Genomic DNA, 16,085 nt, shown 5'->3' on the forward strand with positions numbered 1-16,085 from the left:
CACATGTACCCCAAAACCTAAAATGTAATAATTTATATATATATATATATATATATATATATATATATATATATATATGAAGAGAGAGAGAGATAGGTTCTCACTCTGTCAACCAGGCTGGAGTGCTGGAGTGCAGTGGCACAATCACAAATCACTGCAGCCTCGATTTCCCAGGTTCCAGTGATCCTTTTACCTTGGCCTCCAAAGTAGCTAGGGCTGCAGGCATGCACACCACCATGCCTGGCTAACTCTTCTCTTTTTTGTGGAGATGGGGTTAGCCATGTTTCCAAGGCTGGACTCCTGGGCTCAAGAGATCTGTTCACCTTGGCCTCCCAAAGTGCTGGAATTACAGGCATGAACTTCATACCTGGCCACCTTCTTCCTAATTATATACATTTTTTCTTAATTAAGAGCTGAAGTTATTTTTCATTTCTGTAAATATTTTCTATTCCTTTTCTTCTTATTGCCCTGATACTTTAAACAAATATAAACCCGGTCAAATTTCTTATTGCCTTTGAGTTTCAGTTTAGGGTTCGTTCAGCTGTAAGCTCCCTTTGGTCATGAATTATGTTCACTGTTGACTACCAGCAGGCAGCTGGCATAGCATGGGGAATGTAGGAGATGCTAAAGATGCATTTGTGAGGGGAAGGAAGGAAGGAAAGAAGGATGGAAGGAAGGAAAGAAAGAAGGATGGGAGGGAGGGAGGGAGGAAGGAAGGAAGGAAAGAAGGATGGGAGGGAGGGAAGGAGGAAGGAAGGAAGGAAAGAAGGATGGGAGGGAGGGAAGGCAGGCAGACAGATGGGTAGGTGGGTGGGTGGGTGGGATGGAGGGAAAGAGAGGGAGGAAGTAAAGAAGGAAAGGAGTCTGGTTGGTTTGATGAGCAGTTGAACAAAATTCCATATAGAAAGTAGCTTACTAGTCTATATATTTCAGCTCTGTTTATTTCAAAGGATTGTGTGTTTTTGTAAGGGTCACTTATAGAGTATTTAGAAAAATACTTGCTGCCTTATGTATTTCACCATCCAGTGCCCAGTGAGGCTTAAAAACTCATAGTTGTAATTTCGTTTCTTTGACCAAAGTTCGTTTTATTTTCAAATATAAATTCAATCCCTTAAGACTCATCTATAACCTATACATCAAACAAAAATAAGTCAAATTTAACTTGAAATTTTGCTACATATGATTTTGCTGGATATCACCTAACCAATGAAATAATAATTATGTGTTCTCAAATTTACTTCTACGCTTTTAAGGCAGTAAGTTTAACAGGAAAAGTCCCTGATATAAAAATGGCTTATTCTCTAAAATTTAGAGGTAAGCTAAAGTTTTCATCAAGGTCCCATTATTTAGCACTTTCCAAACTTGGGAAAGTCACTTAACCACTAAACCAATAGAAATAAAATTAGTGATAACACTGAAAGCAAAACCCTGACAAAACACACAATCCTTTGAAATAAACAGAACTAAAAGATATAGACTTAGTAAGCTACTTTCTATATGGAATTTTGTTCAACAGCTAATCAAACCAACCAGCCTCCTTTCCTTCTTTACTTCCTCCCTGTCTCTTTCCCTCCCTCCCTTTCTCCCTCCCTTCTTCCCTCCCTCCTTCCTTCTTTCCTTCCTTCCTTCCTTCCTCTCAAAAATGCATGTTTAGCATCTCCTATATACCCCATGCTATGCCAGCTGCCTACTGATAGTCAGTGGTAAAAGCAAAAACCAGAACCAGTCCTATTACCTTATTAATAACGACCTAATTGGGTAAATGTCTATTATAAATTTCTTACCTGATTCTGAGAGATAGCTAGTAAATGGCACACTGGGTTTTATACATTCTGCTACAAAACAAAAACAAATAACAACAATAAGTTGTTTTCTTTTGTTGTTACTCAAAACCCAGATTTCTACTGTAGCCCCTAGCACATTGCTACCTGTGTTTGGATGGACTGAAAGTGTTTCAGTTTCAGTCCATCCAAACACAGGTAGCAATGTGTTTGGCTGGACTGAAACTGAATGTTCAGAGGGAAAGAATATTCTATGTAGAATATTCAGAGGGAAAGTACAGGGCAGTGCCCGATGCATGCAAACACTGACATGATCACTTTTCCTCAAGCTAGACTATACTCCAGGCCTCCTCTCTCTCTAGTTATCACAGTTGAGCCCACTCAGCCCCACTCGCAGCCTCAGTCCCACTCCAGGCTCACAGGCCAAATTTGTCCCTGGAATTAGGAATTGAAAGATAAGCCAGCTACAATGGAGATAAGATTTGGAAACAGGCAAAACTGACTTGGACTCACCTGTCTGTCATACATTACCTCTGTGCTGTCAGCCAAGTTACTTAACCTCTCTGAGCCTCAGATTTCTCAGCCTCAGATTTCTCATCTGTAAAGTGGTGATAATGCCTGCTCGTGAGCTGGAAGATTAAATAAGATTATGTAAATCTTATCTGACACCAAATGACTTTCCCGTGAAAGTTCAAAATTTCCTTCATGCTTTAATTCTCCAAGGAAGGGCACCTGACCTTTTTCATTTCTATATTTACTTATATTCTAGGCATGTATTTGTTAAGATACAGGTTTTGCAATAAGAGGAACCTCAATTTTAACCTCAGATCTGTTACTCTTTGGCTATATGATCATAGGGTCAAGTTACTTCAACTTAGTAAGCCTTCATTTCCTCAGTGGTGATACCGAAGAAAAATAATACACAGCACACAGACAAACTATTGTGAGGATAATATATATTATACCCTAAAATTCTGTGCAAAGTCTTCAGAATGCTTTCATGTAAGTTACCCTATTCAGTCATCTCAAAAACTCTTTGCAATGGGTCTCTCTCAAATGAGAACCAAATATATAAGACATTAAAACTCAGCAAGGTCAATAAATACCACAGAATAAACACCAAATAAGTGGTTGATATCATCATAGTAAAATGAGGAATTAGAAAAGTTACCGTGGCATTATGGTGATGTTTGGTTCACAAACTCATTCAGTGCACAGGAAGTGTCCGAGTAAGGAAGGGGTCTGAGGATGACAAGTCAGGAATAAGTACTAAGGAATGGGAAAATTTATGACTGTTGGATCCAACAAACGGATAACCAGATTTAGCAAGATATTGAACAGTCATGGAAAAAATCCACAGCACCAAAATTCAACACATGAGATTTTTATTTAGAGATTCATGGTATTGGGGGTCTTTTATCTTTCTCCCAAGAAGGTGATTTTGTTTCTCAGCCTAGCAGTTTCATCACTGCTTTTGCTTATTTGTAAGCATAATTCTAAAAAGTTGGAAGAAGCCATTTCTGTCCTTATTTGGTGCATGGTCAACAATAAGGGTGGCATGAATTGGAGTCAGTGTTTCAAATGCTTTCCCAATTAAACAACCTGTCTCTAGGATCCCATAATTTTTCAAAAAGTAAACAGAAATGTTTCTATATTTAGGAGAAGCTTAGGGGTTTGAACAATCAAGAAATTCTATCAGCTAGTTTTAGTAAAATTTATTGCTACCTAATTTTTTTAGATCTTCTAAACAAAGTTCATAGAGGATTTTAATGCTTCAAATAAAACAATAAAATTTCTTTATAGGATTAACCTTCAAATATAACAGCTAATATTTTATTCTTACATACATGGGATATAAAGATTTCTAATAGAGAAAAGTATTATCTATCAAAACTGAAGACTGATAGTCTTTTTGAAAGTAATAAAATGGTATGCCTACTTACCATGCTCATGAAATAACCAATTGGCAATTTTTAAAACTTGAAAATGTTTTTAACAGTGTAAAAATAGTTTTCCTACCTCCCCCAAAAACTTATAAACATCAGTAGTATGTGCCTAAAATTTCGTGCAGTTTTCAGAGTGTTTTTATATAAATTACCTTACTCAGCCCTCTCAAAAACTCTTTGCAATGGCTCTCAAGTGAGAACCAAATGAGTAAGACACTGAAACTCAGCAAGATCGGGCAGCAATCTTCAAGGTCACATGGCAAGTTCATGGCGTAACTGTGACTCTAATCTCTCATCACCTATACCAGTGCTGCCCTGAAAATTTACCCAGCAGTGTTTCATTAAAAAAAAAAAAAATTTTTTTAAACTATTTTGGGGACAGGCCAGTAACTCTTTTGGTCATAATAGTGACAGTGATTTTTCTGGTTTTGTTGTTTTCTTATTTATTTATTGCAACAACCTTGGCTTTGTCAGAGGGAGCACCTAAAAAAAAGAAAAGAAACCAGCCCTACCTGAATTACCCGTTGTGAATTTTCTGCCCCTATTTAGGCACATATAAGAATATAATGTCAGTGGTGCATCTTATTTTTAAGATACCATGAAAATATTGGTTTGTCCATTTATTGAACAAACATGATTGTGGCTTCTATGTCTCTACACTGTTTGCTGAGCACTGAGGACCCAGAGGGAAAGCAGATGTGATCCACATCCTCATAGTGTTTAGGTCTCTCAGGGAAGCCAGACACTGAATAAGTCATTGCTAATGTGATGACACTGACAGAGAGGAACTGCAGAGTGTGGTGGAGACATCACCTGATCTGGGGAAGCAGGGAAGACTTCCGGAGGAAGTGGCTTTCAAGATGAAATCCTGTATCTACCACTCTTTCACTCACCAGTCATAGATAAGTAGGATTTTTATTTAAGACTGTATTCAGGAGTAGAATAGAAAGAATTTAGAATTGAACAATTAGTGACACCAGAAGACTTTTACACACTTGTTCATAAATTGTGTTAAATTATTTCAAGTGATTAGTCTACATTAATTTCAAGATTTGTACAGAATTTGAGCCTAGAAATACTTTTGTTAGAAAAATATCTTAGGATCTTGTCAATTATTTAGTAGATACTTAATAAACATAAAATTTCTTTTCTTTTCCTTCCATTTCTTTCTCTATGATTTCTTCTCTTCAACCCCATTTATCCAAGTATTCACAAGGATCTTTGTTAGTTTAGTGAATAGAAAAGCTTGACTTAATTGTTTTCTAAATCACTAAAACATTCCTAAAAGTGATGTAGATGGAAACCTTAAGTATCTAGTAAAACATTTTGATTGACAATCCATAGTTTTATTGATTTTTTTTAACATTATAGTTAAGCACGCCTCCTGTTGATTGTTTTAGTCTATATCCTGATTTTAGCCCTTTAATTAGGTGTCCTGGGTCATATATGAGTAACGGATGCAGAAGCTTAAAATACAGAGCATCCTTTCCCAGTGTACTTAAGACTATGGGGTAACTTTAATTCTCTTAATGTTTTACTGTTTCCAAGTCTTAAAATAATTATCTCCCACTTCAGAACATGGAACAATTAACCTTTAAATCAAGTAGACTCATATAAGGTTTAGAATTAATATTTGAAAGCAATTTACAGAAGATTCTAGTATTAATTTGAGACACTTACATTTGAAGAAATAATTTACAGTTAATTATGATAAGTAATGTAACGAAAGTCATTTCTTACATTTACTTATACTGAGTGGACATTAGTTTTAAGGAGTACACACATCCCATTGTCAAACGGCCTTTTGTCACACTCTTTTGCAATGTATCACTCTGAAGATAGAATTACTACGAGGACACCCTCATCAGAAGTAGTTGGTAAATACCTGTTATTTGCTTCCACGTTAACTTCTGCTGGCTTTGAGTCTGTGACCAGAGACTATTTCAAAATACAGCACTATCCTGAAACCCACTATCTGCCTACTCTGGTTTCCTGAAGCAATGTCTTTCAAACTAACGCAATTCCGCTAATGTAACAGTTTATTTCTCTGAAGTTCAGCTCAACCCTCGTCTCCTCTGTATGCCTGTTAACTAGAGGCTTGATGTATAAGTAATTGAATGCCCATGTGGATTGTGTTTAAATTATCCCACTTTCAAATTTGGGAGTTTCATTTTTATTCATAGTAGCTGACTCCTATAAAGGAAATTTCTGTGTCAGACATCCAAACCCAATTTGCCATTTGTAACATCTGGAATCTTGGAACCAAAATCCCAGAAATATTCACGAGGCAAAAAAGATGCCTTATTTAGAGTTCTGCAGAACATAAGAGCTGTTATTGGCAGGAGATGGGCACTTTGCTGATATTTTAGGGGGGTTAGAACTTAGTTGGATAACAATTGGATGGGAGCAATGTTTAGATTTTAGAATCTGGTTTTCCCTGGGACATATCAAATTAGTTTGCACAACTTGTAAATATAATAATTTGTTTCAGGGATGGAACATCTCTCCTTGCTATTCAATCATGCTTTTACTAAAATTAATCTGGAAAAATAAACACTTAATAAATGACAGTAATTAGAATGTTCAAAAGATGTCTTCTTTTTCCTTTTCTACTCTTTGATTCTCATGAAGTAAAAATTATAAACAGCTTGTTGTAATACAAATGATAGTAAAGATCTATCCTAGAAAAACATTATATTCGATGTCTTATTTTTTCCAGATGTCTAAATTCTCATGTTTATGAAATATTAGCCAGTTCTACAAAAAAAATTATATTTATATTTGAAATTAAGGCTTAATTTTGCTCATGATTAATCTCAGAAATAAGTAGCTTATTTCTGTGACCTTGCTGAGGTCTGGTAACCTACGAGGGATTATGTGTAACTGTGAGGAAGAAATGAAAAGGAGGCGGTAAGTAATTATTTAAGAAAAAAATATCATTAAAATTGGCAGACACTTCTTGTGTCTGTAACTGATTTCACACCAGAAAAACGAACCAGAGTTTCAGTTTTCCTGTTCATAATTTCACATTTATAGTTCCACTGTTTTTATCTTGTTTAACTGTTCTGGATGTCTGCTTTTACAAAGCAGGGGGGAAAAGAAGGAAAAATGTTTTTGGCGATAATGAAAAAGACAAGATTGGTTTTCCTTCCTTGTACATTTTTAGAGAAAGTTGGACATTCCCTAGGAGATTCATTCTAGATTATTCGTATGTCTTTATAGCTTATCAATTAGATGTCCATTAATAGAACATTCTTATAAAAATATAAATTGGTAAGCAAAGGCAGTTAATTATTTGTGAAGATGTGTACTGCTGGCTTTAAGATAGGGTTTATCTTGCTATCAGTAAAATTGGGTTAACAATGAAAATATTTTTCTGCTTCCAAAGTTGTATACATAGACTGAAGCTTTTATTAGAAATCAGTGATGCTGTTTCACCTACAAAATTTTAAACACCACCGGATAAAACGAGAGCTTTGTGTTGCCTGGAAGGTGAAAGAAGTCTCTTTTCCAGCAACATCCCTTCTGCTTTCCTACTTGTCTTTGTGGCCTCCCTCCCCCTCCCTTTCACACCCAGCCACCCCACCCCACCAGCTGTTAGGGACTCCTCCCATCTTTAGGCAGATCACTCATTCTATTAGACTGTCTTTCTTTAGTCTCAGAGGAAGACAGTGTACTAAGCACCAAGTTGTTCAGCTCAGTGCTAACTTTGCCAGGAATGTGTGCATTTCCTAAGAGCTGCCCAAAATGGAAATTAAATAGTATGAAAGAATGAAATGGCAATAGTGCCATTTTGTACACCAGGAGAGCAGATTGGCATTGGTATAAGCACCTTTTCAGTCCTTTGAGAACACCAGGAAAGTGGCCATCTGTTTTGCCCACGTGAAATTTGGATCTCTGTACAAAAGCAAAAAGACAGTTTGTGAAGCATTACAATATTGCAAGATGATTCAGAGAGAATGTGTTTTGTTTATTTTTGAACTCTCTGCTCCTCCAAGGTTGCTGCTTTTAGGGGCAGTTCTCACTCACTCACCCACTCTCTTTGAGCTCATGTGTCTGATAAGAAAGAGGTGAAACTGTAAAAACGTTTTCTATTACTCATCTCCCAAGCTGATAGGAAACCTGTAGCATTGTTAAGAACCCCTGGTGTGCTGGATGCTGTTGTGAAAATAAGCATAATGTTTAATGTCTTGAGCTTCTGCTGAAATTATATATTCAAGAGTTTCTTGGTGTACAAGAGACAGATTGCGCTTTAGTGGTCTCAAAATTTACAGATATGGTGATGTGCACCAAGCTCAACTGTTGGTCAGTTTTGTCCAGTTCAGAGAGGGTTAAATTCACTCTTGGGCACTTCAAGCCTCTCTAATCTTATCCTGGAGAAGTGGAGCTATGCCTTGGTTTACAGTTGAGGTCACCGGCGGGGCAGTGTTTCGACAGGGACTGATGAAATTATGTTGTATTGTTAACATTGAATGCCACTCAGTGGGGAGGATGGATGACGGCGGGAGGGTCCTTTGACTCCTGGGGTACAATACCTTGAAATAGATGCTTTCTCAAAATGCCCTGGACTCATAAAACATATGAAGGCTTCTATTTGACTTTCATCATTTATTTAATTTGAAAGAAAGTTGTTTTAAGGGATTTATCAGAGTTAAGAAATGTTTCTAGGGAATAGAAAATGGACAAGATAATTGATCTTTGTTGTCAAAGTCATGCATTGTAATTCACCCTCTAAGGTGACGCAGCATCTCCTTGAGGGAAAAGCTGCCAAAAGCTCTGAAAGTGATCTGCCTGTTTTTTTCTCACACTGGCTTGCAGAGAGGCACTGGTATTTCCAAGATGACTAAATCCTGTTTACCTCCTGTGGAAGGTTTACTAAGAATTATATCCATCTCTGTTTTTAAGAGAAGTTGAAATAAGGAAAATTATAGTTGGCAGTTAGCTGTGTGAAATTTAGTAATCTTTGTCAGATGTCCCAGTCATAGGCAATTATTTGCTTTTTAAAAATTTGTAACAAAGTCCTCACATTTACTTTTTTTAAAAGTTCACACTGATATAAAGATTTACTCACTTCAATCACACTTTCATTGTGTGTGTGCACACACGTGTGTGTGTGTGTATGTGTGTGTTGTGCTTTTCAGGAGTGGCATGTGACTATGCTATTTAATCAGGGCTATATTTAAAAACAAATTTTCGAGGGAGCGTTTCTCACGTTAATTATGAGATAAGGCCTGAGTGAAGCAAGCTCTGTCGCAAAGGCCAAGTGTCACGCAGCAGGAAGTCCTGACCATCCCTTCCAGCCCTGCCTCAGCCAGCCTGCTACCTCTCTGTCAGCGCATACCAGCATACCACCGCACAAAGGAAATGCCCTCACTCAGCTACGAGTGCCTCCTGCTCTGTGCGAGGCCTCAGGGCCCCAGGGCCCGGCACCAGCTCTGACTTCCCGTGGTTCCTGTGGATCTTGGCATCGTCCTTACAAATGGCTTTTGTTTGGGATCCTCTGGGAGCCACAGTGCCAGGACCATCTCCAAGAGCCAAATCAAGATTGCGTTTCTCAAAGTCCTACAGGTATTGCTCTTTTCCTTTTGTAGCTGGAAAGAATTGTTTAACTGCCTTAGGCCCCTTGCAAATAAGCTTTTGCCATGTGCTGACCTTCTAACTCCTAATGCCGGTTAAGTTAACAATATGTAAAATAAGAGCCAAGACGATGATGTAAACCTTGAAATAGGACTATGTAGGTACCTCCAGAAGTAGAAGGAAGTTGACTGACTTAAAAAGCTAATTACAAGAGTTAAATGGCAAACTTAACAAAACATTCATATTACTGCCACCTAGAAAACAGTGTATTAACTTTAGACGTCTAGTGGCTTAATGTAGCCAACTCTAAATGTTAGGGATGGATTCTTTGACTAACCAACAACAAAATCACTACATTGTTGTTCACGAGTGTTTCAGGGCACATTCACATGAAAAAATGGAAACTAATGCTATGTTCCAGGGAGTAATTCAGTTTTAATCTTGTCCAGCAGAATTAGATGCCATGAATTCAAACTAAATATTTTAATAATCTTTTATTTCTGGAAATCATATTAAAAATCTTAACCTCATGTCCAAACTAAACTGTCAATGACTGTTTTGCAAAAAAAATAACTTATTTTAACCAAATAACTGGAAAAAAGACACTTAAAAAAAATCTTGGATTTCCTTTTTCATTTTGAGTATTCCAGGTGTTTATAAAGAAAAGATTGATTATTCTTTATTATTATTGTTTATGCAGAAGAGCTTTTTTGTTTCTGATTAATTATGGTCTATAGCACTGAACGCTATTTATTTAATCAGCAGTAAATGGAAGTGAAATCGTTTGCAAAATTTTGGATATAAAGTCTTTCTTATTTAGAGCAAGTGTAACACATCTGGAAGCTGCCGAGCCTATGTAGAAATATGTATTAACTCTAGATTAAAATGTGTTCTGATTTGCCTGCATATAAAACATTCAAAGTTTGAATTAAATAATTCATGAGAATTATTTATTTGCTTTAGGCAGTAAAGAAGATAATATCTTTGGAATTTTTTAGGGGACTATAAGATCAGAGAAATAAAATTGAAAAATTTGTCATAACAATGCATAAGTAAACTTTGGCAAGAGATAAATGTAATTTGTCAGCTAAAGGTGTAGGTAGTAATTCCATTTGTTTTTATTTCAAAATAAAATAACAACGATTTATTTGTTGTTATGTTTGTTACAGCTGTGAAATTTGGTTGATCATTAGAAATTATATGCCTACTATATGCTTCACATTCTGTCTAATGTGATTCTCATACTTATTATGTGCCAGGTTGTACATTCAGAACTTAACATGAAAGATTTGTTAACATTACTATGCATATTTCCAATATATGGTGGCTTCTAGGCTCTCTTCATCACTGAGATCTGATAGCAAGCTCCTTAATATCATAAATCTCCAGTAAAAGCGATAGCTTGATGGACTAAAGAATCTGAGAAATCTCAAGAAATGCAGAGTTTAAGCTCTACTGTGCAATTTGCAAATATATTACAAACCTGGCCTTCTCAGTTTGGCAAAGATATTTTTATTTGAGGTGTTATATGATATATATATAGCTATATGATAAATATATTTTTTTCAAGGTTCTTTTGGTCAAGTTCTGGCCCTTTCTAAAATACAAGCATTAGCAGCTAAGGATGACTTTTTCATGTATTTGAATCCCTCACATCTGTAATTTTAACAAGTTTCATTTGTAACAAGTTTAAGAGGTGAGGATGGCATTTCAAATATCCATCGTGAGGCAGTTTCCTTTGGAAGCTTGAGAGGCTTAGTCACTCCTTTATTTCCTCTCAATTTGAATATACAGTTTCCCACATACTAATTTAATTTAATTATTTATATGTGTCGTTTTCACCGTTTGGGGGTTCTAGTTTATCTTTCCAGTTGGGCCACAAACTCTTTGAGGTTAGAAGCTTCCTTATAAACAGCAAGAATGCCAATAATGCTTATTTGATAAAGTATCCCGTTACCCTCTCTTATTTGACATCACCCCATAATGCTTTATTAGCATAAACAACTTGATATGATCATATCTATCATGAATTGAATTGAGTGGAAGGGTTAGGGAGATAGGAAGGCCACCGGCTCTCACATTTCTGGACGTCCCTCACCCATTCAAGGAGATTATACATTCAGCCACAGTAATATACTGACAATAATGAAAAAAAGGTATTTATCATATAACTTAAAATTTTTATTATTTCATAATACTTCAAATGCACCATGAGTCACTAAATGTATATATATATATATATATATATATATACACATATGTTTACACACACACACATATATACACACACACACACCACATGTACACACCACATATGCATACCATACACAGGCGCATGCACACACAGTTACATGCTATAATTATCTTCTGAAGAACATAGTTATATTGCATAACATTCTTGGAATTAAAGGTGTTAAATTATTTGATGTAAACTTGTAAAATATCTCATAATGTTACAGCCTTGTTTTTGCATTTCTTAATTTTAAAAAATATATACAAGATCCTTAAACCCTAAAAGTGACTTAAGCTTATCTTGACCTTTAAGAGGCTTTGGATATGATCCCATTATTGAAGCAACTGAAAGAACTGGACATTAAACAGAATTTCTTCATTCAATTTCTCTCACATGAGATTTTTATGAGCAATAATTTACATATTGTAAAATCTTCAAATGTGCCTATTGTGGTGTCATTTTTCTTTGACTATCAAATGGATAATAATGCATGATACTGGGCGTACACTTAGCTTTATGCTGAAATATTTTTCTTTGATGTGGCTTTTACTCACAGGTAACATTCAGGCTAAAGGAAAGCCAAGTCTATAAGATATGAAATTCAATTCGTGTCTGATTTGTTAAAATAATAGCAAATCATATACATTTGATGAGTGCTGACTCCCGAGAAGTACAATCTTAAACAGTTTTACAATGCTCAAATAGATTTGAAAGTTTTTCAGCTGTGGGTAAAATATATTTTACTAAAAAAACAAAAATGATTAATATATAGCTTATTAAACTAAGTTTGATTAGAGACAGAAAGAGAGATTGAAAGAGAAAAGAAAAAGGAGAGGGAAAGAAAGGGAGGAGAGAGGAGGGGAGCAGGGCCATGGAAAGAGGAGGGAGGGAGAGAAAGTAGAGCATTACATAATAAGGAAGCGACTTTTTCTCTGTGAATCCAGAAGAGAGTGCCAGCCATGTTTTCAGTAATGGGATCGGTGTTAGCATTAGGGCACAGCTGACAAAGCTGAGTACTATTTTTGAGGGTGAGGTGCTGATTCATCTAGGTTCCAGCACACATGTTTAAAGATTTACCTAATTATTTTAGAGCAACGCCCCTCCCATGTATTATAGAGAAGAAAGAGAATAATGTGCTCATGTTAAATTTGAGAAAATAATGTGGATAAGTTTATATTGGTTGTTTAAATATAGTACCTAGAAAACATTGTGGAAAAATGATCCGGGAAGTAAAGAATCAAGGAGCAAAGGTTTACTCAGCCTGTGGACCCTGACAACTTCAATAAGAGAACACTAGGAAATTTTGTATTTTTGAAAATACTATTGTTTAAAACTAGAGTAGGGTTCAAGGAAACTTTAAATAGAAAATTATTCTTCTTGAGATGGTTCTGTCTTCCAAAGAGAACAAATCACAAACCCTTTCTGCTTTCTGTCTTAAACAGGGATGTTAAAAGGAACATTTTACACAATGAGTATGGGGTAGGTACTATGCAAATAGAGGAGAAAGTCACTCAGGGTACATTTGAATGTAGGGCAGAGATTATTCTATAGCGTTCCACAGGCAAAAAACACAGTGTCTTCTAGTTTTCTTGCCCTTTATACTAATAGGGGTCATGGGATAGAAATTCTCAGAAAATCTCCAGAACTTGCCAATTGTTTCAACATCTTTTTCTTCCCAGCATTTTAGCAGAATTGCCAAACAGGTGATTAATTAAATACATATGCACATGCTTATACCTCATATAGAAGGGCTAATGAGTAAATCTGTTTAATATGACATAGACTGAACAGTAGAAGGAAGGAGGAATAGCAATCAGATCAATAAACAAAAGTACAAATGGTATCTGGGCTATGAAAAAATAAAGCAATATTTGCCCAAATAAGATCTAGATATTCCTAAATTGTCCCCTATATTCTTAGGAAGTAAAGATCAAATCTGTAACTTTGATCTGGAAACTGCCTAGTAGCAGATACGAACAAGGATCATAGGAGGGTGTGGTCTCCTCGCTACTCTTTGCTACTACCAAAACCTAACTGGTAGCATCAGTGATCGTCCAATCAAACTGCAGAATTCCCATTAGAAAATTCTGTCTCGAACCCACATCTTAGAAAGGGAGTGAGTGCCACCAGTGAATCAGTACACTGGGATGTAACTTTCTGTGTACCCCAAGAATACCTCCTGTTACATAGCAATTTTTCATTTTCAAAGCTTTTCTGAGGTAACAGATGTGACAACTGTTGTTTTTAGTGTGCCACAGCTCATCTCACTTAATTCTTTAGGGTAAGTGAAAAGGATAGGTATAATTAGTATCGAATAAGAGAAGAAGAATTGGAGGTTCAGGGACTAGAGACCACACACACACACGTGGTTAGAAAGTCCAAAGTAAGCACAATAGAGCTAATTTGTATTGGATGCTTACTGTGCACCAGGAAGTGTTCCCAGTGCCATACATGCATCAGCTCATGCATGTCATCCTCCAAAACAGCCTCAGGAAGTAGATCTAGCATTACCATTATCTAGCAAATGAGGAAACCAGGCAGAGCAGTTTAAGAAACTTGCACAGGTATGAATTCTGGAAGTCTGTGTTAGAACCGGGACTCCAGTCACTCTCCCACCTCCAGTTTCCTGGCCAGATCCTATTACAACACACAAGAAAAAATTCCATAAGAGGTGTGATTCTAATAGATGTACTGTCTTCCTTTACTTAACTCTGAATCTTTATCTGAAGACAGAACACAATGTAATTTGTTATAGAATAGGGCTTAATAATCAATTACAATATAACTTATTAAATAATATTTAAACTGTCCTCTAACCTAATTGATGTTGGTTTAAAGGAGTGCTAAGCAAAAGCATCAAGACAAAAGTATTTTTATATTTAAGAAAAAAGAAGATGAATCCATGATGTTATGTTGTCTGCTTCTGCCCCCTCCTGGGTTTTGCTTCATGGGCTTCCATCTGGCTCATTTCATCTGGCCAAAAACATTGATCATGTGGTTGTATTTTGCTGCCAAAATATTGCTCCTTGGCCAGCTGTTCAGAGGAGCCAGAAGATTCTCTGAGCTAGAGAGGTCAACTCCATCTTGTTTCATGTCTATTTATTCTACTGGCATTGTCATGACTATTAAACTAGGCTTCTTAATGATATTTCAAATTGTGAGTCATGTTGGCTAAATTGACAATCAAAAAATAATTACCATAGAGGCAACATTTATACCTAAGAATAACAATACTGCTAGTAACCATTGCACATGTTGAGAAGTGGTAGCATGTTGTAGAACTTTGGCTCTAGAGCCAAAGAGACCAAGCTTCAGTGCCAACACTGCTGCTTTCCTGGTTGGGCAGTTTTCCTGACCTCTCTGATCCATTTCCATGTCCATAAACAGGAATTAAAAATACTCACTTCATAAGGCCATTGTGCAGATTAAATGAAAACAGGTACATGAATGCAGGCCATTTTCAGATGTAACAGATGTGACTATTGTCATTTTTAGTGTCCCACAGCTCATCTCACTTAATTCTTTAGGGTAAGCAAAAAGGATGGGTATAATTAGCATCAAATTAGAGAAGAAGAATTAGAAGTTCAGGGACTAGAGACCACACACACACATGTGATTATAAGGTCCAAAGTAAGAACAATAGAGCTAATTTGTACCAGACACTCACTATGCACCAGGAAGCATTCCCAGTGCAATAGCCTCTTTCCCAGTGCCAACCTCTTTCATGGCATTTTCCAAGTCTCCCCTAACATTTCACAAATTTTGTGAAGCTTCTTTTGTGAAATACATTTACGGGTAAACTGTCATCATTGATACCATTCTTGGTCTCAGAATGGTACAATAGAGCTGGCTTATAAATGGTTATAAACAACTTGCACATACAACCCAGGCTCACCTTGGAAAGGTGGTGTGCAGGAATGGTTGACAGCTGGCTAGATCTACAGGCGCACTGCAGCTGAGGTTCACATTTTCACCTTATCACTTATAGCTATGAGACTTTGGGCAAGTTACCTAACTTTATGTGCCTCAGTTTCCTCATCTGTAAAATGGGGTGTTATGAGGATTACCTGTGTTAGTCATGTAAAGTACCTGGCACATACACAACACTAAAATAAATGTCAGCTATTATTAATAATAGAATATAAGCTCCACATGGCAGCAGTTTTTGTCCTTTTTTTTCCCACCTTTGTATGGCCAATGCCCAGGAGAGTGCCTAGTACGGTACACGCTTAAAGTATATGTGTTGAATGAACCTATAAGCAAATGTGTTCCAACTCATGACAAAGTGTGAGGACATTCTGCTTCCTTTTGCCATATTCATGGAAACAAGGGGTTAGAGCTGAAAAAAACCTAATGGTTCATTTGCTCAAACTCATTTGTCTTACATTGAAGAGCTTGAAGACCTTGAAAGGCCCCAGGGTCATGCAGCTTGATAGTGCCATGGCCAGAGCTAGAACCCTGGCTCTGCATGTCTCTGTGAAAATCTTTGTTCCAGTGTCCGACCCCCTCACTTCAGTACATATGCCATCTAATCGAATGCCTTCAGTA

At 36.6% G+C, this 16,085-nt stretch overlaps 1 protein-coding gene across 6 annotated transcripts in view; it reads left to right on the plus strand.

Moving 5' to 3' along the window:
- Positions 1 to 16,085, plus strand: part of PDE4D (phosphodiesterase 4D) — a 1,196,841-nt gene that overhangs the window by 798,377 nt on the left and 382,379 nt on the right. Inside the window, exon 1 of one of the 6 annotated variants that reach the window (XM_074393019.1) lies at positions 9,031 to 9,295. The exons of the other annotated variants lie outside the window; for them this stretch is intronic. Within the exon in view, the coding sequence (XP_074249120.1) occupies positions 9,207 to 9,295 (89 nt within the window). The 5' untranslated portion in view covers positions 9,031 to 9,206. Of the gene's footprint in view, positions 1 to 9,030; positions 9,296 to 16,085 lie in introns of those variants that run through there. 6 annotated transcript variants of the gene reach the window in all.

Source organism: Saimiri boliviensis, chromosome 1 (genome assembly GCF_048565385.1).
Source record: "Saimiri boliviensis isolate mSaiBol1 chromosome 1, mSaiBol1.pri, whole genome shotgun sequence".
NCBI classification, from domain to species: domain Eukaryota; kingdom Metazoa; phylum Chordata; class Mammalia; order Primates; family Cebidae; genus Saimiri; species Saimiri boliviensis.